General features: G+C 39.4%; 1 protein-coding gene across 3 annotated transcripts; it reads right to left on the reverse strand.

The window, feature by feature from the left end:
• Positions 1 to 4,491: 4,491 nt before the first annotated feature.
• On the reverse strand, positions 4,492 to 21,396 carry CTSO (cathepsin O). 3 transcript variants are annotated; one of them, XR_004956448.1, is made up of 9 exons: positions 21,245 to 21,396; positions 17,178 to 17,286; positions 16,442 to 16,581; positions 14,081 to 14,248; positions 12,742 to 12,863; positions 7,773 to 7,936; positions 7,095 to 7,187; positions 4,736 to 4,822; positions 4,614 to 4,629 (listed from the first exon to the last, which is right to left on the reverse strand). XR_004956448.1 is itself a non-coding variant. In XM_036240547.1 (8 exons), the coding sequence occupies exons 1-8, from the start codon at positions 21,386 to 21,388 to the stop codon at positions 4,499 to 4,501; spliced, it is 1,071 nt and encodes a 356-aa protein (XP_036096440.1). In that variant the 5' UTR covers positions 21,389 to 21,396; the 3' UTR covers positions 4,492 to 4,498. The 3 variants fall into 3 exon arrangements, 2 of the variants coding, with proteins under 2 accessions (XP_036096440.1, XP_036096441.1); XM_036240547.1 differs by lacking the exon at positions 4,736 to 4,822 and having other exon boundaries at positions 4,492 to 4,629; XM_036240548.1 differs by having other exon boundaries at positions 4,553 to 4,822.
• Between the last annotated feature and the right edge of the window lie 1,011 nt (positions 21,397 to 22,407).

Raw genomic sequence — 22,407 nt, forward strand, 5'->3', positions numbered from 1 at the left:
TGGCAGAAATCCATGTCAAGCTTGCCCAAAAGGAATTTACTGCACAACTACTCTACTAGCTTAAAGCAATGGGAGGAGCCTGGGGAGCTCTAAGGTCACAGGGACAGATCCAGTTCCTAGAGTATACTTTAAGTATACTTTACTCCTGGAACATGTAGAGGATTTTCTGTCTCATTGCTTCTCTGTAGGTGTAGGCTGTATTTATTTATTTATTTTTAGAGAGAGAGAGGGATATAAACATTGATGAGAGAAAGCATTGATTGGCCACCTCCTGCATGCCCCCTATTGGGGATTGTGCCCACAACCTGGGCATGTGCCCCAACTGGGAATTGAATCAGTGACCTCTTGGTGTATGGGTTGACATTCAACCATTGAGGCACACTGACCGGGTATGTAGGTGTTGACTTTATTGTTCCCTGATGTAGAGCTACTTCTCCCACAGGCTGGGTCTCAATTCTAGCACCTCTGGACCCCTAGAAGGGCAAAGTCACACTTCCCAGCCGCAATGGTTGTGGTCTGCGAGGTGCAGTCTACCCTAATGCACAGCAGGACTGAGGTAGGAATGGGTTCCCTCAAGTGAAGAATGTCCTTTCCAGAAGAAAGGGGAGAAACACAGACTAAACTATGATTCAGTTCATTTCTAACATCTGGTAGACTAAGAGTTTATATCAGACATGAATTTTAGTCTTTTTCTAGTTTCCTCTGGATATTAGCAATATTTCATTAAACTTATGCTACAAGGGGAGTAAAAATATTATCAAAGGAATCTAAGATGTACATCAACTTTGACTGAGTGTGATTATATATATCAAGTAGCAAGTTCTTGTTGGAATTGAACTATCTTTAGTCTCAATTACAAGTTTTTTCTTATAAAGATCATATTGTCTAGTTTGTCTCGAAATCACATATAATTGATTTTGCCTACATGGCTTTTTTGTGTTCATGTGTGTGCACATACACATGGTACCTGGTGGTAGTGAAGCTGGAAAAACAGAGACAAGTCGCATGGTGGCTGAATCAGCAAATTCTGGCTCTGCCATTTGTTAACTGTCTACTTTGGTACACATATTAGGTTAAGCCCTAGTTTCCTATTAACAATGGAGATAAAAACACATAATCTTTGCTTTTCTCATAAAGTAATGAAAATATGTTAATAAATGTTCTGTCACCAAGATGCCTTGGAATTTTGGAATAAATTCTATTTGTCAATGTGTATTCCTTTAACAGGCTAAAGAATTTGATTTAATTATTTTCATCTATATTTCTTGGTGTTACAAAGTTATACAGCTGTAAGGGATTTTTCCCCCCAAAGGATGTATCAGCAATTCTTAATGTGCATGTCAAAACAATTTGCAAAGCATTTCTACCCTTGTCCCCATTCAAACCTGCTTCTAGTGCTAACAATCCGCTTTAAATAGTAACTCTTAAATGGGTCACCAAGTCACCGTGAGGTTGCCTGATTTAGAATTCACTTTGAGATCTTCCTGAAATCACACCCATGAATATCGCAATGGTTTCCATTATGAAGCCTAATTACTATGTGAAGATTTCATTGCTTTTGTCTTAGCCTCATTGGATGAACTTCAAGCAGTTTGTGATGGTTGGAGCACAGCTTATGCCTCTGCAGAACAGCAGACTGAGCTGAGAAGGTAGAAGGGGCTTCTCCCAGAGAGCTCATTTAAAAGGGTTACCATGTTATCTTTTAGGCATCAGGGAGTCCCTGGTTTGAAACAGGGGGATCACATGATAACACTGTCCTTAAGAAATGTACATCCAGGGGACACACAGTAGATGGATTATAATGATGTCCATCAGAATCACCTGTAGGATTCGTTAAAACAAAGTGTTTCACAAATCCTCAGGTGTTTTCTGGTCTGGGGACTTGACTTTGAGAAACACTGGATTCAGAAACCTGGGGATCACTGGGCAGATTACTAAATAGTATATCTTATCTTTAGATAAAGATACTAAAGAACATGCATCTAGAAAGGAACAGTAGATATGGAGAGGAGGCAGGTGACTTTGTGATCCGTGACTAAGGTATAATTGACTTGATTAAATACCTAAGAAGACTTCCCTCAACTTGATTGATTGGGTGATTACATAATGTTGATGCTATTAGCCAACATAGAGACTCTTGGCGGTGCAGGAGTTGTTTTTTTTGGGGGGGGGAGGGGGGGACACTGAGGTTAAGGTGTCTATGGAGAAAACCAAAAACTAAGTACATGGATTTAGAACTGAGCAAACTCTTGTGTGAATGAATGCACATTAACACTGCATTCACAAAATATAAGCCATACACTCTCGACACAGTCTTCTTAACCCAAAGTCAAATATAGGTTGTTTCATTGTAAATGTCATCAAAATTCAGAGCAGCTGAGAGGTTTTATTAATCGTTTTATACTTTTAAAAAATTTTATCATTTGAAAAAGAGTATCAGAAAAGCATTTATGTTACATAGAAATCAGTAGATGAACACAAACATAGTTCCATTTGGCATACTTATATAACCAGAATATTAATGAAACTATTAATGTTTGTCTTCCCGGAATATTTCTAAAATCGAGTCAACCCATAATCTTTTGAGATTGCTTCTGGTTGGTGTAAGAAAAACAGTGTTTTGTTTTCAGTTTTCTTTCTCTAATATAGGAGATGGATAAATAAAAGCCAAAAGGGAAGAAGGAAACACAGGATATCCTCAATTATTTTACTGGTTGCTGCTACATTTAACATTGATTTTTGTTAAGATATTTAACATGAGCCCTGACAGGTTCGGCTCAGATGTTAGAGCATCAGCCTGTGGAATGAAGGCTCAGGGGTTCGATGCCCAGTCAAGAGCATGTACCTGGGTTGCAGGCTGGACTCCTGGTCAGGGTCATGCCGGAGGCAACCAACTGAGAATGGATATGTCTCTCTCACATCGATGTTTCTCTTTCTCTCTCCTTTCCTCCTTTCCACTCTATCTAAAAATCAATGAAAAAATATCCTCCAGTGAGGATTAACAAAAAAATATATATTTCACATGAGAAAGCAACCATAAATTTTAGAGAAGAAATACTGACACATGTAGTATTTGATTAGATTTTCTTATGTAACTCATTCAATAGTTGTAAAATCAAACGATCAACTCTTAAACGCTGAGGTTCTTACACAGCCACACATAATGATTCAAGCAAGAGATAAACATGGACATAAAGAACTAGGAACCAGGCCAAAGCTAAACGGATGCACAAATAAGTAGTTAGAATGAGAGTCCCGGAAATATAAGCAGAAAACTTGGAAAACAGAGAGGCTGAGCCCCTCACATCTGGCTGATTCCCCAGGTTATGATATTAGACTTTGAAAGAAGTATTGGCTACAACTGATGGAAGAGAAAGGTAAGAGCCTGCCATTGGTGGCTTAAATGGAGCAAATAGTTAGAGAATAGAAATGAAAACTAAACAATGAGACTTCTTAGCCAAGGAAGTCAAACCACCAGGAAAACTGAGGCACGTCACAATGAAGAGTTAAGAGCAAGAGAGTGGGAAAATGTGAAAGAAAACATTATCCGTCAAGATAGAGAGAACAAAGAAATGAAGTCTATTGGAATCCTACTGACAGTGAAAATTTCCAAATAGTCATTTGTCTCTCAGGCAATGCTACTTGAGTTTTTCTTATCACACGGTATATAATTTACTGTCATTTAAGTTCAATCTCTTAGAAAGTGATCTTGTCCTTTTGTTTTTTGATACATGATCTCTTGCCCAGCCAGTGTGGCTCAAAGGGTTGAGTGTTGTCCCATGGATGAGTGGTCCCCGTTCGATTCCCAGTCAGGGCACATGCCCAGGTTTCAGGCTCCATCCCCAGTAGGGGGCGTGCAGGAGGCAGCCGATTGATGTAGCTCTCTCACATGGATGTTTCTATCTCTCCCTTCCTCTCTCTTTAAAAAAATCAATAAAAAACATATTTAAAAAAAATACATGATCTCTCTACAGTTCAAGAGGTAAGCACTATTTGTTGAGGTAAAGCTATCGGCATTTCAAAATCCTCATAAAATTCCATCTCAGAGGGTTGTGAGTATAATCGTGAGAGGCGCACACAATTTTAGGCTGGCTGTTCTTGCATGTGGGGGGTAAGCTAAGGCAGTGATTATGTCCCATTACGGAAAAGAAATTCTTGTCACCTCTTTAATCCTATCTGAAGTATGACATTAAGAATAAACAAATAGCCCTGGCCGGTGTGGCTCAGCGGTTAGAGCTTCGTCCTGCGGTCCTGAGAGACCCGGGTTCGGTTCCCGCTAAGGGCATGTACTTCGGTTGCAGTTTGTCCCCTGCCCTGGTCGGTTGTGCGGGTGGCAGCCACTCGATGTGTCCCTTTCACATCGATGTTTCCCTCTCTCTCTCTCTGTTCCTCTCTCTCCCTCCCACTCTACCTGAACAAAAAATGGAAAAATGTCCTCAGGTGAGGATAAAAAAAAAAAAAAAAGAATAAACAAATAAAAAACTAACACAAACAACAATCAAACAAAACCAGATAATGACCTCTTCAGAGTGAAGAAACCTAAACTATCCTCATCTTTCACTCCGGAGCAGGAGACTACTTCCCAAGCCCAGGTGCTGGTGTTCTTCCTACTGACCATGCTGCTCATCTCTACGAGGAGAGAACGTGCCACAACTTAGCTTAGGTACTACTCGGCGAGGACCTTTTGTGGGTGGTCGCTAAAACCTAAAGGTGAATAATGCTGAGAACGAAGTACATTTCATTAGGAGCCTTCATCTGTGTAGCTGTGTGTTGATCCAACCAATTAATCATACAAATACGGCAGAAACAAAATCTGCGATACCTAAAAATAAAAGAAATTATTAGTAAGAGTCTATTTCCTCTTTATGTGCTTTCCATTACTACTGTTCCTTTCCAGATACGTGTTCTTTAGTATCTTTATCTAAAGATAAGATACACTATTTAGTAATCTGCCCAGTGATCCCCAGGTTCCTGAATCCAGTGTTTCGGAAAAAGTTAGCATCTACAAAGAAAATAATTTAACAGTTGTAGCTGTATGCATAAACATGGCAACCTAAAAAGCAGATATTAGAAGAGATGACTAATATTTTTGTTTTAAGAAACTACAAAAAAACCCCGAATGACTTATTAACTGAATAGGTGAATGTATCTGAAATCTTTAGTGTGTGTGTGTGTGTGTGTGTGTGTGTGTGTGTGTGTGTAGCTTAGAGGTGATAAAATAATTTATAGAACTATTTTAAATAAAATTTGAGCCCTGGTCGGTTTGGCTCAACGGTTAGAGCGTCGGCCTGCGGTCCAGAGAGACCCGGGTTCGGTTCCCGCTAAGGGCATGTACCTCGGTTGCAGTTTGTCCCCGGCCCTGGTCGGTCGTGTGGGTGGCAGCCACTCGATGTGTTCCTTTCATATCGATGTTTCTCTCTCTCTCTCTGTTCCTCTCTCTCTCTCCCACTCTACCTGAACAAAAAATAAAAAGAAAAATAAATAAATAAAATTTGAAAAATCAAACTTTAACATTTGAACTTTAATTAGCAAAAATTCAATAAACCACATGTGCTATGCTTTCTTAGCACACGAGTACACAGATCTCAATATCATGGTGAAAGCAATAAACAGCCCATTTGAAGACTGGATTTCACTGTAATTAGCAAATTTTTGAAATCTCTTGGAGCCATGGAATGCTGTCTTATGCCATTGTTCGTGAGAGTAAAGTTATCATTAAACACTTTCAGGAATAATTTGGATCCTTGTGTTAATTACTAACTAGTCATGCCCTTGGAGAATCAAACTGGGAAACAGGTAGAGAGAAGGAATTATTCTGACTCACCCTCAGTAGCTGGGGCCAGGGAAAAGGTCGAGGTGGGGAATACAGAGTCACAACGGAGGCAGTTATGAAGTTATGAACCAATGTCTGAATTACGTTCTTGCAACTCCCCTGCCCGAGCTTCGAAAACTGCCACTCAGCCCAGAGCCAGCCATCTCAGTCAAGTCAATAACAATTAGTAGCCAAGATTCAATGAAGGGCAGAAGTAATTTATGTGGACGTTCTAACAATGCAAAAGCCCCTCATGATGCTACCAGATGGGGGTATGATTGGGTTGCTAGTGCTCTGGCTTAAAGATTTCTATGATGTTTGTTCTCTGCAATAAATAACTGATGAAAAATATTATTAGGGTGACAAAACAGGCCATTTATCTGTTCTCATGAATTCTACTTTATGGAACCATCAGACAGTACTCACTGATTGAATCAAAATACACTCTCAAACCTGGAACTCTCCTTTATCAGACTTACAATCTATAGTGTGCTACAATTTTTTAAAAAGTTATATAGGTGTTAGAAATAATTATAACGAGAAAGTAAATGACTGTTCTCAATGCAATATAGTTTATTCTAACTTGATTCAGAAAATATGTTGATTTTCCAGATCAAAAGTTATAGAATAAAGGTTTGGATATAAGTTTTAGATTGTAGTTTAAAGTACTTACCTAGCTATTTTAATTTGGTTTATGGTAAATTAACAAAAAAGCTGTTAGTCTATAAAAGAGCATGTTTGGTATTTGCTTGAGCTTCTCCATTTGTGGGTGTTATACTAGAATTTTGCAGATGAAAAGGAGTATATTAAATCAGAAACAATCCCAATGTTGTTGTTTTTTTCATATATTTTCATATCTTTTAATCCAAAGAGAAGTGATTCTTGATAATCCTTGAGCAAGTATTATTAATACACAAATGACCAAAAATTCATACAGTTATAAAAAATAAATTTGGAACTAGAGGATGTTTTTGGAGAACTTCAGCCTCCTAAATTGAGTGGTTATCTAGATTTTGAAGTAGTTAACTTTGGTAAGTTATTACTTTATTGTATAATGTGTTTCTCATTATATTTGTTTACACTGTAGTTTCTTTCTTTTAAAAGCACTTCTTGAAAACACTTTCATTTTTACAAACTGGTAAAAGAACAAAAATTATTATTATAAAAATGATTTGAGTACATGGAAGAGTACTATGGACTAGACAGATTTATAATTTTAATATACTCAGAGTATCTCCCTTGACACTTAGCCTGGAGTTGAAAACATAAATTCATGACTCACCACAAATATTACGTCCCATTTTGACATGGGCATAGCCATCCACTCCCCACGAACTTCCCCATGAGTTCCTCACAATCCAATATGGAGTACTTCCTACAAAACAAAAAATGATAACAAACCCTAAACACTTCCTATTTGTTTGAATTTGTGTTTATTTGAAGTTTATTTCCTGAACAGTGTAGTAGTTTGGAGAAAACAGTGAAAACTGTGATAGAATTCGAAATTAAGCTAGCCACGTAAACTTGAGCTGTACTTAGTGTCACACTCCAATTATTGAAAATTAGGTTTGAATTCATTTTACTTAATACAAAGTGTGCATAAAATGAAAGCACATACACAGTTCAGAGAACTAGGAGAAAAGGAAAAATAATAGTTAGATATGTATGATAAAATAATAGGCGCTCATATTTTCCCAACAATTATCCTAAATATTCCAGATGGAAAATGCACATTTATTAATCAATAAATAATTAATCATCATCTTAACAAGTCAGCCACCAAAATTGATAGGGAGGAACATGGTGGGGTCACTTACACCTGGAAGTGTACTGAAAAATTGTAAAGGTCCTGGGAGGACTTAGACAAAAGAAGACCAAATTTTAACTTGTTAAAGAACAGCAATCATTTGGCAATCACCTTAAGCTGGAGAGCAATCAGTCAAGTCTTATCAGCACTTACCTGTTTTATCAAATCCAGTTATGATAACTGCATGATTTGCTTCTCCACTAGAGCAATGATGCTGTATTATCCCTCCCAGGTAATCCTGCCAGCTCACAGCATCTACTATCCCTACCAAAGGACCAAAGGTAAGAAGTACTTTTGCCATTTCATCTTCTTGGTCACTAGCAAAGGAGAAAACATTTGGTTAAGGAATTTAGTTATTATGGTAACAATATTTTATAAAAATTCTCTCTTCAATCTTTGTATGGATACACACAGGTTTGGTTGCAATTACAAGAGACCTAAACAGTGGAGGCTAAAAGAAGTCTGGGAGATTGGCAGTCCAAGACTACAACAGATATCAAGAACCCAGGCTCCTCTTATGTTATGATTCTGCCATGTGAGGTGTCCATTTCAAGGTCAATTAACGGCCCAATATGGCTGCAGGAACTCCAGCCATTTAACACATATTTCAGACAGCAGGAAGTAGAAAGGAGAGGTACTATATTCCTGTTGAGAAGATTTCCCAGAAGCAACACACACGTTCTGCCTATATCTGCATGGATCTCATTGGCTAGAAGTCAGTCATATGGCTAAACCTAGCTTCAAGGAAGATGGTGAATAGAGTTTGCAATTAGCTGGCATAGCATCCAGCTTTAATACACAAATTATTTTAATAAGGAAACTGGGAAGACTGGATGCATGGAAATATCTCTGCCACACCATGTGAGAATCAAGAGACTTATTAACTTACGTTAGTGATTGTCAAATATAGAAATTATAGGGAAAGGTTACCACAAAGTGGCAAATATATTTATGTGATAGAAGAAATGTTAAGATGCCAGGGGAACTAGTACTAGACTATTAAGACTGCAAAAGACACAGTTATAGCTTTCATATATGGACATCTACTGATAAATCTTATGTTACACAACATTCGGTCTTCATTGATCTTTAAAGTATGTGAGTAAACCATTATTTACATTTTTAAAGGTCAGATTTATGGGTGAAAGGCACTGTAACCAAGTTACTGATATTTCAGGCCATGAAGAAATATTATATTATATATTTTATTGTATTCAGTTAAAAAACATTTTGTAATCCAAATATGATAATCTCTGAGTTAACCAGAACACATCCGCCTCTACTTTTTAAAGAGATTTACTGTAAATACACGATAGCAAAGATTTACTGTAATACATGACACAGGGACAGCCTGAGGGGAGGGGAAGGATCCAGAAAGAGAATTATTTTTCAGAATGCAAGAGGAATTAACATTGTAGGATGGAAGAAACCATTTAGCAATAATCCCTGCTTTGAAGCAGGGCTAAAGAAAAGGTATAAAAGATACAGGAAACTATGAAACTGGGGGACATGTCACAGTCAGGACCAGCAGGCAAATGTTCCATTTTAGCTCCAGAAATAACTAGCATTGTTATCATTTGTCTTTCAGAAAGGTGTTGGGTTTTAGAAGGTTAAAATATAGTCCAAACAGTATCTTTATTTCCATGATTAGCCCCATATAGCACGATCAAAGTGTACAGTGTTAATAATGGATATATTATTAAGCCTTATTCCATGGTTATTCATTTTACAGGATCAGTGAAATCCTATAGTATTTAAAGAATTCTAAATTTTATTGTCATCAAGATTTGGTAATTAGGCAAGTCTTATGTCCACAGACCATTGATGAGTGTGTTGAGTTTCATCTCACCTTCTCTAAAATTCAGTGTGTTATACTGCATTCTGGTTTTTCAGTAAAATTGTTAATGTAGTAGATCACTTCTCTTTTTGTTTATTTAAATAATTCAGCTCCTATTCTAGTTTGAGTTCTGAAATGTCTGTCCTGGTGTCTGATGAACAAAAATGCTGGAAGAAGTCTGGGTAAGAATGGTCATTTTACTTTAAGGTTAGATTATGTTTTTAGAACTCTGTGATTTTTGTTTTTCAGATCTTTTCAGATTCTCCATAAGACTTTATGAAACTTGTGCCTGATAGCTGGGTCCTAGGCTGACATTGTCAAAGAATACTAAAAAAAAACTAAGAATAACCTTAAAAACAGAAGTAGGGGGGAAAGTAGGAGCTCCAGAGTTGGAAAGATGGGCGTTCTCATCTGGCTTCACCAGCTGTGTGACCCTCCTGGGGCAGTGCCTCGTTACGGCAGGTGCTGGGGAAGAATTTCCCACATCTCTGGCCCATACACTGGGCTCCCAGCAAGGAGACTCGGAAGCTCTTTACCTGAAGCCCTTCCTTCTCAAAGAGCCAGGCGATCAGCCCACTGCCCACTCAACCACAGCTGTACCCTCCACTAATCAATCTTGGGAGGTGACGAAAATCAACATGGGTCAGATAACTCTGAAATTCATATTCTACCTTGGCCTCAAGATTTCCTAGCAGGATTAAGTTCCAGCTCACTTTCAGTACTAATTTGCTTAATAAGGAAACCCTGTTTTCCCCTGTTCTGACTCATTTCCCAATCCCTCTACCAAGGGCTCCCAGGCTTACTTCCTATGTGTTCCAAGTGAATTCGGTATTTCCTCTTAAATCTGTTCCTTAGACTTTCATGTCTCGGTGAATGGTAATTCCATTCTTTCAGTCATTCAGGCCAAAAAGCTCTGTGCCATCCTTGACTCTCTTTCTTATTCCCCTTTATCAAATTCCTCAATATTCCCTGTGGGGCTTTATTGTCTGTGAGTGGTATTGCACTATCACCGCTCATGACCAAGACCATTTTTCTAATACTCTGCTCTAAGGTCATTATCTAATAATCTTTCTTACTTCATCTCCTACTAGTCAACTCCATTTTCTCTTCACTACAGTCACCCTGGCGTCCTCATTGTTCTTTAAATATGCCAGACATATTCTGTCTCAGGAGCTTTGTACCTACAGTTCCTTCTGCTTGGAATAGCGTTTCCTTGGATACCTGCATGGTTAAGTTCCCACACGTCTTCAGGTCTTTACTCAATGGCTTCTCCTCAGGGGGTCCTCCCTAGCTACCCAATCTAAGACTGTGTACTCCTCTTCTGTGACCCTGATGTTTCCTCTTCCTCCCTCTCTTGTATGTTGTCCTTTTTAGAAATTATTACATCTAACATACCATACATATTTTCATTTTTGTTGTTGTTGTTGTTGCCTAACTCTATCACTAAAATATAGTCCCAAGAAAGGGTTTCAGTCTGTTTTGTTCAGTGCCCAAACCCCAGAACTTAAAACAGTGTTCATTAACTATTTGAAGGAATGAATGAATGAATGAATGAATTAAAGAAAGGTCTTGCACAGTCTATCACAGCTTAACATTGTATTATCAGAGAGTTTAATGTTCAGTGCAAACAGGAGAATTTTTTAGGAACCTCTTCCTTTTTATCAAAGGCTTGGATAAATCCTGCTTCAGGCCCAATGCCAGTGACCTTTGCTTTCTCTCTCTCTCACTGTCCAACTCAGACTAATGCCTCTTATTCTTTTGCTTCTTCCGTCTCTGTTAGCTACCTATGACAAGGATTCCCTGAATCTTTTTCTAGTGACATTTTGAAAATCTAGTTCCTTCTTGTACACATACTGCACTTATACTCTCAAAGACCTGGGATCTTGGAGAGGCACACTTTCTCATTCTAGAAAGTGTGTTACCTTGACCCTCAGAGGAGATGCTGACCATCGTACTCAGTGACTCCGTACATTTTACTGTAGATCCAGCGAAGAACTGAAGTTTTCTGGTGTATGGTTCCTAGAGTCCCTGAGACAATCTGCCAATCTTCCGACACACTTACTTATTGAGAGGGGTTCCATTTCGTTCAAGGGTCCGATTTCACCCTTGATTCCCTTCACATCCCATGGGCTGACACCACTTGGATGAAGAAATTCTTTTATATTCAGTACCAGTAACTTAGAGGGCAGTCTGTCATCTCATCTGAATTTAATTTAATTTAATTTCTGTGTGTTCTCTGTCTCAAAAGACTGTGCAAAGATCCCTTCATATTTAAAAAAATAAAGCCAGGTTTTGGTTGAGTCTTTCCCTGTCTTCATCATCTCTGGTCCCCTATTTTGCACTATATCAAATAGTGACAATGGTTCTCTTGCTGGCTTTGAGTTTTTCATATAATTTGAAAGCATTTTTTAATGACTGTTTGCCCCTGAACCTGTCTAAAGTTAATGTGCCCTTCAAGTTCTGACACAAATCCTCTCCCTCAGCCTATCATCTACCCCTTACTCCCCTTGTTTAGGTAGGGTGCGCTACAGAACCTATCTCCAGTAGTCTACCCCTACTTGTTTCTTATGTGGAAGCTTCAGTTTATGCTTTTCTTTAAAAAATTTTTTTATTAATATTAGAGAGAGACAGGAAGCGAGAGGGAGAAAGAGATAGAAACATCAATGAGCGAGAACATCAATTGGCTGCCTCCTGCATGCCCCCCCATTGGGAATCGGGCTCACAACCCGGGCTTATACCCTAACTAGGAATCGAACCGGCGACCTCTTGGTGTATGGGCTGATGCTCAACCACTCAGCCACACAGGCCGGGCAGTTTATGCTTTTTTTTATAGTTGATGACTTGAAAATGCAAGGAACATGGAGAGTGTTTAAAAATGCTTCTTGGTGAGCAGACTGCTTGAGATTAGCTGGAGCATCTGTACAAGGCAATTTTCCATTGATTCAACAGGAAGATTGAAATGTACTAATGGTAATTATGACACCTGAATCTGCTAAGAGGAAGATGGTAAATATAAATTATGCTGTTCACTGGATTTAAATGTGTTAATTTAAGCGTGTTATTTCTCTTATAATGACACATTGAAACATAAGTAGATCATAGTTAAGGAATAACATTCATAGTACTCCATGGTGACTGACAATAGTCTGTTTAGTAAAAAGTAGTTTTGAAAACAATTATGAATGTGCAGTGAAGCCTTCAATCAAGTTATTAATTCTGAATAGTCAACGTATCATAAATTGAGAACTAAGAAGAAAAGCACAGTAGAATAAGACAGACATTTACCTGAAGTCATGTGCAGAATAACCTTTGATTGAAAATCCAGAATGTGAATCAGAAAAGTAACGGCACAGGCCAGTCTGTGCTTTAAATGGGTATTCCGAATCTCTCACCAGTTTTACTTGCGTCTAAAAGAAAATAATCACCCAAAGTGTTCTCCATCACACAGTTGTTTTAAAAATCAAACAGAACTTGCTGCAATGTGTCAAAATAAGATTCAACTTGGCCCCTCCTTTCTTGCGTCCATATTCTCTGGGTAATGATGAGATCTTAAATTCAATCTTTACGTTTGTTATGGATATCCTAAGTAATTGGTCATTATCTTTCTTTCTCTTTTATTCTTATCATTCCTGTATCTTCTTTCCTCGGATCCTCTATCGATCTAATAATAAATCTTGCCATCTTTCTTCTGAGATTATAATAGGGCAACTGGTTCTGTGTTAGAAAGTCTGAGAGTCACTTAGCACAGTGGTTCATGCACAGGCAATGGTTAGGGCAAACAATCTTTCTATCTGCTTCTCTCTGCCCTTCATCTGGCCTACGTCACTTACTTTATAGTTACCTATACACACTTCCTTTTCTGAATGTTGGGCTTATGAAAGGGAGAGGACACACAACTCATTGTTGCCCATAATCTAGAGCAGCTTTTAGCATTCAGTGACTCAAATATAGCCGAGGAGTAAGGGAAGGATATTTGAGTTTGGGGAACTGTAGTTTGACAACCTCTTAGAAAACAATAACACCTCACTGGCTGGTTTCACACAAATAATGCCAGATCTAGGACATTGTCAAAGGGTATCTTGGGGACACTGAGGGACACTGACATTGTGGTCCAGTGGATAAAGATGCCCAATGGGAAGCAGAGGACTTAAAGTGCAATTCTGGCTCAGTTACTGATTTGGCAATAGAATCGCACATCTTCATCTATATAAAGAGTTACTAAATCAGCTGATCTCTAATGTCCCTTTTAACCTTAACACTCAGAAATCCTAAGAAAATGTCATCATATAGTCATATGCTCTCCTTTCTGGGTCACTATGTGACATGTATCTGAAAAAAAAAAAAAAAAGAAAAAAAAAGAAAAGCATTTACCTATTCAGAAATGTTCATAAATAAACATAAATAATTTTTGGAAAACATCTCAGGTAAGATTTTCCAACCTTTCATCCTGTGGGTTAACTTGCCTAGAAGCAATTCATTTTGAAATCTGATTAATTCAAGCTTTGGTCATCTAAAGTTCTAAAAACATTATTTAATAAGTAAGAGTAGGTTGTTTGAATTCGGAACACACATTAACTAAGCAAACGAGAAAACAAAGAGTTTCAAAGGCTGAGAAACTAGTCACCTTATTTAGCCAGGTCAAAGCACTGAGAGTGGACCCTCCGTTGCAGCCATAATTATTATACGAACAATCAATGACTTGCTGTGCACTCAGGTCTTCCAAAGGCTCCCCTTTTATTGCATATGCTGATTCCACTGCACCGACCACACTGAAGGCCCAGCATCCTCCACACTGTTTAAAAATAGAAACAAAATAGCATTTATTATAATGTTCAAACCAAGTTGACCAACATTTTTAAAAATCACAAGTTATCAAATCAAGTAAGCAGACCTGGAGGCCTACAAAAAATAAAAAAAATGCCCATCCTCTCGATTTCCGAACTGAACGAAGGAAACCAGAATTCTCTTTTAAGCATCAAAATCCAATAATTAATTACAGGCAAATTTGTAGCATCATGATGGTAAATTAGATAATGCAAGACAAAAACAAATTTTAGAGACTGAGAAAACAGACTGATGGTATTTTAAAAGACTAGTCAGGTCATCGAACAGGTGATGTCTGTTTCTAAAAAGTGCACCAACTTCCACTCCATTGTCCAATCCCTTTGGTTTCTCTCCTGACAATAAGCTGTGTCATCCACCATCTTCACCCCACAGGAGGTCACAAGTTGAGGATGGATGTGTATATGTATCTGATGGCCACAGGAGCTGGAGGAATTACTTTTTTGGCTACCGAGATACCAGCAAGGGCTTATTATTCATGCCCATGAAATGTCCCAATGATAGAAACCCATTCTAGTCATTCCTCTTTCAAATGTTGGCTGGCCAGCTTCTCTACTCTGGGTCTATAACTTCTTTAAATTGGACAAAAGGAAACAAAAGAATAAAAGGGTTGGTCCTGAAAGAGAGGGAGGAGATGGAGCAAATGGAATCAAGGATCACACACAAGAAAAACAGATCCCGGAAGAGGCAGAGGAGAGTGTGGGAATTGGACTAGGGTGGAAATGACCTAATGTTGCAGAGTTAGGCAAAAAAAGAAAGAACGGGTTATCTTTGTGGAGTGAAATTTTGAGCAACTTTATGGCTTTAAGGGGCCTTATTTATGTCTAGATCTCCAGCACCTACGGAAGAGTAAAATATTCCCTAAGGGGCTGGACTACAGAACCTTCATCCACTGAGAAAGGTGAACACAGGTGGCTGACACCATACCTGTAGCTGGCTCTAGTTCACCTACCCTTGGCTTTCCCAGGAGGGCAATGCCTGCTCAAAAATCTCTCTCTAGCATACTCTTTTAATTAAAGATTCCTAATGAAAAGTTCCCCTTTAATACAATGTAGACACTCCCAAGAGGACTGGATTTCAGACTATTTCACACTTGATTATGAATCCAATAACAAAGCAAATGATTTGGGGCTAAAATCTAATTCACAACAATGAACAGAGATTCTGAGCAGTAAAAAGATCACCCTAAATAAATGGTGACTGAGAAATGCTGTGTCCAGAATGCTTGCCATCCTGTCAGATGGGTGCCAGATTTATCAGAGTAAGTTATATAAATGCCTAAGCACTATGTTGTACACCCGAAAGTAATATAATACAGTATGTCCCTGTAATTGGAAAATAAAAAAACAAGGGGAGGTTGAATGACCTGCTGAGGTTTCCACTGCAGATAAATTGAGACTATAGCCACGTGGTTAGGGGATTGACTTTCCTTGGTCAGCTGACATTCCCTGGGCTGCAACTTTTATTACCTCCTAGCTTTTTTTAACGATGTCACTAAGTGTGACACATTTTTTAGTGTTGCACTCTACACTCATTTCTCCCCATAATCCCTTTCGTTTTTACTGCACAGTTTTGCACAGGTGGTGATTTTTAGGAATGAACGTATATGTCACATTATAGCAGATCTGACTGCATTTCCAAGGGACACAGCTAGAAAGTGCATGATCCTTTAGGGGGTGCGGTTTTCCCCTGGAGCTCAAGAGATGAGGCCTGAGAACCCAAGAGACCAGGCTACACTGTCGGGAAGTGTATTCTGTATCGTGTTACTTTTTCAGGTCACTTCCCTTTGAGGAGTCAAGTTTACCTTCTCCAGTCTTCCATCTGCTATTCTACAGAAGGTTGGGTAACTGTGACACAGTCATGGGGAAGCACCCCGAGCCAGTGTGCTGGTGGCAATGGTGACTAGGGAGAGGACACACCAAGGAAGGTTCATCTCAGAAGAAAAGTCGGGCTGGGGCATCGGCCTCCCTTTCCAGCAGGGTCTCACTGCCATTCTGTGAATGATTCAGGTGTGACTTTACCAAGAGGAATGATGGGCTCCATTACAAGTCTGACTGAACTTGACCTCAAAGCTGGCTTCCCATGCTGAGATGATAAAAGCAAGACAAAACAAACAAACAAACAAACAAACTCTAAAACGTACCATCTGCTGGTTCCTCACTTGTGTGACAACCTGCTTGTCCCTCCAGTCAAATCTTACTGGCAAAGACCCCTCGGAGAAGGGCCCTGGCAGTTCCGCTGAGTATCGGGGGAATCTGGAAGTGTTGCTTCTTAAATAAATAGCTAAGGAAAAACATGAGATGAAAAGACAGCAATATTAGATTATAGGGAGGACCCCTTGGGGTTCTTTTTGGAGGAACTTTGCAAACAGAAAGAGTAGCTTTCTAGGAGAGCCTGGCATTTGTGATTTTCCTGTGCTTTTCCATAACACAAACGCCAGTCAACTAAAAGCTATAAAAGATAAAGATTCCTACGACAGGGTTGAACTGCCAATACAATGAATTGTTTGAAAGAACCAGGTAATAATAAAAATGAGTATAATTAGTATCATTTGTTTTATCATAACTCAGAGAACCGCAGGCAACTTGGATAGAAATGGCGCAAAAAACTGCAGAAGGGATGAGGCCTTCACTGTCCCTTACAGCCATGTGGCAGTGTCTGTATGTATAACATTTAGTTCTTAAGGAATCATTAGAAGAGTGGCCATGAGTTTATTTTTCTACCAGCACCTGGTACACGCCTCATCCTTAGTTAAGTATTTAAAATGTTAACTATTACTCAATTATCTAGATTCACAATAAAAGAATTCCTCAAAAATTAAGGAAACAAGTTAAAATTAGAAAAACCAATCAACTCATAGTAGTAAAACGACACCATACCTTTAAACTCTTCAGGAAACAAATATGAAAACTGATTTATTCCATAGACGGCAGTGGAATTTTCCCTAGGAAATAAAGAATTCAAGTATCGATGTCTATTAAGACTTTCCTAAAAGAAAAACAAAAAGGTAATTTATATCACCTCGGTTAAATTTCCGAAGCAATTTGTATATAACTCGCTTGGAGCATTCTTCAGATGTAAAAGTCAAACCTTCCTATTTTTGGTGGCAGATCTCAGTGAAAAGTGGTATAAGAAAATGAGATCACATTTAGAAATGTTTTGTGTTAGAACTATTATCTGATTTCAGGTATGTTTTTGGGGCAAGGAAGGTATGTCTTATTTTTTTATTTTTTTTATCCTCACCCAAGGATATTTTTCCATTTTTTGTACAGATAGAGTGGGAGGGGGAGAGGTAGGGAGAGAGAGAGAGAAACATCGACGTGAAGGGACACATCGAGTGGCTGCCACCCGCACGACCAACCAGGGCCGGGGACAAACTGCAACCGAAGTACGTGCCCTTAGCGGGAACCAAACCCGGGTCTCTCAGGACCGCAGGCCGACGCTCTAACCGCTGAGCCAAACTGGCCAGGGCAAGGTATGTCTTATTCATTTGTAATTCGTCTTCACTAAGCACGCTGACAGCACTACATAGATATTCGTTTAACAGAGTGGAAAAAATAAAATAAATTGCAAATAAGCACTACATACTAGTGGAAATTATCTCCAACAGACACTCATGTGATTAAACAATTATGAATTTGGAATGTGTGCCTTCTTTATCCTTGTATTTCCCAGCACTAAGTAATGAAGCATGAGATAGAGAATGAGTAAATAATGAATTAATAAATCTGATTCTATGTGAGCTTTATAGAAGCTCTATCTCTGTTAGGACACAAGGCTTTGTGAGAGATGGACTCTCAGAAAGGTCCAGGAAGATAGGTTGGTTTATTTCTGTGGAGGGAAAACATGACCATTATTTACAGGTTCCTTAGCTTCCGTGATAATTTATCTCAGGCTTGTCTTTTATGTGAACACGCCTCAATTTCCTCATACTACCAACTGTGTAGCATAGATAAAATATTCAAGAGACCACCATTTGGTACATTTCTAACTCTCCCTCTTCTATATTTGTTAATGCACGTATCTGTTTATTGTGTGTCTGTTTCTTAAACCTGTAAGCAAAATGAGGATAAAGCCTGTCTATCATTCATCATTGTGTTCCCCACACCAGCCACATGTCTGGCACACAAAACATGCTTAGTTAATATCTGTTGTTGAATAAATACATAAAGGACATTGTATTTTTTAAAAAAACATTGTTTCCTTTATTGATTTTAGAGAGAAAAGGAGAGGGAGAGAGAGAGAAACATGATGCGAGGGAACATCAATTGGCTGACTCCTGCATGCCTCCCACTGGGGATCCAGCTCATAACCTGGGCATGTGCCCTGACTGGGAATTGAACCGGTGACCTCTTGGTGCATGGATTTACACTCAACCACTGAGCCACACTGGCCGGGCCATAAAGGATATTTAATATTTCATGCCCTTAATAGCTTTAAGCTATTCATGTTTAAGTCACTGGGACTTATCATAATCTTATTTTTCCTTATTGAACATGCCTGGAAGGATTATTAATTAATAAAATAATAAACAGTTATTGGGTTATAAGCATTTATAAATAATCCTGATGAATCAGAGCTCTGAATATAATTTGGAGAGGAGAGGTATAAATACAAAAAAATAGAACTGAGATACAAAGCAACTATGTATACCCGAGTAATAAACAGAAGCCAGAGATGGTTCCTGCGAAGTAATTCTGAGGATTCATTCACTCTGCAAGTCTGGATTGGCCAAGTTTGTGAGCTGAAGTAACCAGGGAAGGCACTGAGAATATAGAATATTGAGAGTGCACAGAGAATGTGGCAGACCTCCATCGACAGGGGGTTTAACTTCTGCACGCTGAGTTACGAGGATGAGACCAGGGAGAATATGGTTCCCACAGGCTGTGCCCAGCCAATAACTGAGCAGTAAGACTGGCCTATTTAGGGGAAACATGGCGCCCCCCCTGAAAGCTGGTTTTTGATTAATGAGTCCCTTATGGCCTCTCCTCCCCAAGAGAGCAATCTAGGGCACTTCCCCCAACCTTCTCTTTCCTTCCCTGGGGTAAGACCATTGCTGCAGTCAGATAGCTCCCCCTGATGCTCTCAGTATTTGCTCTCACAGTCATTGATCTTGTGATAAGGAAAAAAAAGAAAAGAAAAAGAAAGAAGCCACAGATTGTTTTCATAGTAAAATAACAGTATCAGTATACCCAAGAATATTGATTTTCTATTTGCTATCATGGTTGAACACATATCAAGTCAAGTCCACCAAGCGACTTTTCTGGTCTACTTTGATTCTTGCTGTTAAAGCAGATGTCACAGAAGTATCGCAAAATGTGAGTCTATATTGACCTCTGACTCCTCGTCATATTAACAACTTGTCATAGAATCAACAGAGGAAAAGATCAATTACCATATGTTCTTAATATAAGGAATGGAGAATGTAACAGTGACCAACTATAGTAGACATCCCTTAAGCCATATCAAATATTAAAATGAAGAATTTGAACCTTAATTTCATTTATTAAAGACAAGATGTAAAGGTTTTACCATTCCTAAGGTCAGCAGACCTTGCTTAAACAGTAATGTCTTGCATATGTAACAGATCTTAAGAGGATGGTTCTGAAAGCTCAGTTCTTACGTGCTTTTAATTTAGTTCAGGATGAGTTGCCAGATGGGAGGGGGATTGAGGAGCTGGGTGAGCAAGGTAAAGGGATTAAGAAATACAAACTTGCAGCTACAAAATAGTCAGAGGATGTAAAGTACAACATAGGTAATACAGTCAATAATACTATAAGTATACATGGTGTCAGGTGGGAGCAAGACTTCCTTGGGGATCACTTGGTAAGCTATATAAATGTCTACTATGCTATACTCCTGAAACAAATATAATGTTGAATTGCAACTGTATTGAAAATTTAAAAATTAGATAAAAATAAGAAAGAGGTCAAGTTTTGAAAGGTGCAAACACTTGCAAAACAGATGGATCAGATACTAGAAAAATGGTAGCTGACAAATCAAAACAGCCTTTAAACAGATTTAATAATTACATGTTTTTGGTTTTTTTTGTTTTCCTTTGTTTTGACTGAATGTGTTTAATTGAACGAGTTACAATAACACATACCAGATTCCTGTCTAGAAGGAGATTCAGGGCTAAAGAACTGGAGGAAATAGCCTTATGATTACAAAACTAGGAAAAACATGTTTTGACATCAATAAATACTTCATCTTAAAGCTCTCCAATCAACCTTATGTATAAGCTAACGGTCTGTGCCAGAGTTTTAACACTAGGGTAAAATCTAAACATAATTATGAAGCTTTTGCAAAAAAATCTGAAAAACAAAAAACAAAACAAAAAACCAATGAAATGCTTTCCCTTTCTCTAAATTAGTCAGGTGAACTTTTAAGGTAGTGCACGAATCTAAGGAGCCCCAGTTCAGGAAAATCACAAACGGGCAAGATTCTCCCAGCGTGTTCAATGCAGGCTCTTTGCAAAATTCTGACACCAGAAGGTTACTGGCGCCCCCCTTCCGAAAGAAACATGAAAGGCTTCTTCCGCTTATTTCGAGTTCCTGTAACTGTTGAAACCAGACAGCTTTGGAAGCAGCGAGAACCGCCAAGGGGTTCTGCTAAAAGGGGGTGGGGGGTTCTTCTAATCAAGACTACCTTGGACACATCCACTGACTACTTGGGGCGCATCCTATAAATCCACAGCGGCAAAAACCTTGGGGAATCAAATCTCTGGGTGAGCGAAGGCACGGGAGCAAGCGAGACACAGACATGTGGGGGACGCAGGGAAAAGTTGGGGGCGTGTAACCCCAGCTCAGAAACCCCAGCGAGTCACAGAGCTGCGGGCAAGGGGACCCCCAGGAGTCGCAGCGCTCGGTGGCCCCTCTGCTCCAGCCCAGACGCAGGACAGGAAAGGCGAGGAGGAAACACACACAGGGGGGCGCGCGCTCGGTACCCGGAAGGCGGCTGCTTGTCGCTCGCGGCTCCGCGGTCCAGTGGCGATGGAAGTGGCACCGGGACCAGCTCCGCGGCCTGCACCGCGGCACCAGCAGACGCACCAGCAAAACAGCCAGAGCCGACGGAACGCTCGCAGCTCCATGCGCGCGCCCGGGCGCCACCCGCGCGGGTTCCTTTCGGTTCCTGGGCTCCTCCTCCGGGGCTTGGGGGGCGGGAGCAGCGGAGGAGGTGTCGCTCCGGTAGACTGACGTTTGCTTAGTCCCCACTGTGAACTGTTGAGTCTCCCTGCTTTTTTGGGGGGCAAGAAACATTAGGCACATGACCACTTGGTTTCATCTCCCACCTGTTAGAAAAAAGCCTGGGAGTCCTTCTTTATACAGAAAACAGGAACATACAATCTATTGGGTGATGTGCACTTGCAGATTTAAGTCCTTTATTTGTCTTCCTTTCATCCCGAATGGAAAGATGCAGGCAATAGTTGCATTGAACTTGGCCTTAATCCCGTTGTTGCTTCTGCGATGGTCCCTCACGTTCAGAAGCTGAAATCATGTTTGCGAATTTGCACGGAGACATTCCTTCAGCAGGTGTTTGTTTACCAATGCATTACAAAAATGCCCTTTCTTCATTTATTGTATTAATGGTATTTTTTCGAAACTCTCGAAGTCTGTTTCTCCAGTTGCACAGGAAGATAGAAATAGCACCTATTTCTTAAATTTGTGGTGAAATTTAAATAAAGTAAACCCCATAACATACCTTGTATGATGCCTGGCACGTTTTAAGTGCTCAGTGTTATTTATTGATTGATTGATTTTATTTTTAAGGTACCTTCCACCCTTCATTTTATTATTGTTACTCTGCTTTCCACCTGTTCAGCTTAGTTTTAAATATCCCATGTTCGTGCATTCTTGTTGTTTTTATTTTTTTCAAACATTTTCACTTCATATTAACCCAATCCTAGAGAATGGACCACAGAAGGATCAAAAGTAATGTTCAGTTAACATCCCAATCTAGCAGCTTCTCAAGTTAGGGATTTTCTGGTGGAAGGGGAGAAAATCCCCAAGGAAGAGACTGGGTGACTTCAAATATCATTATTACAGGTCCCGGATGACTCTTGAAATAGTTCAGCTGTGTTTCTCAAATTTAAAGTGCACAGGACACCTA

Source organism: Molossus molossus, unplaced genomic scaffold (assembly GCF_014108415.1).
Source record: "Molossus molossus isolate mMolMol1 unplaced genomic scaffold, mMolMol1.p scaffold_m16_p_4, whole genome shotgun sequence".
NCBI classification, from domain to species: Eukaryota; Metazoa; Chordata; class Mammalia; order Chiroptera; family Molossidae; genus Molossus; species Molossus molossus.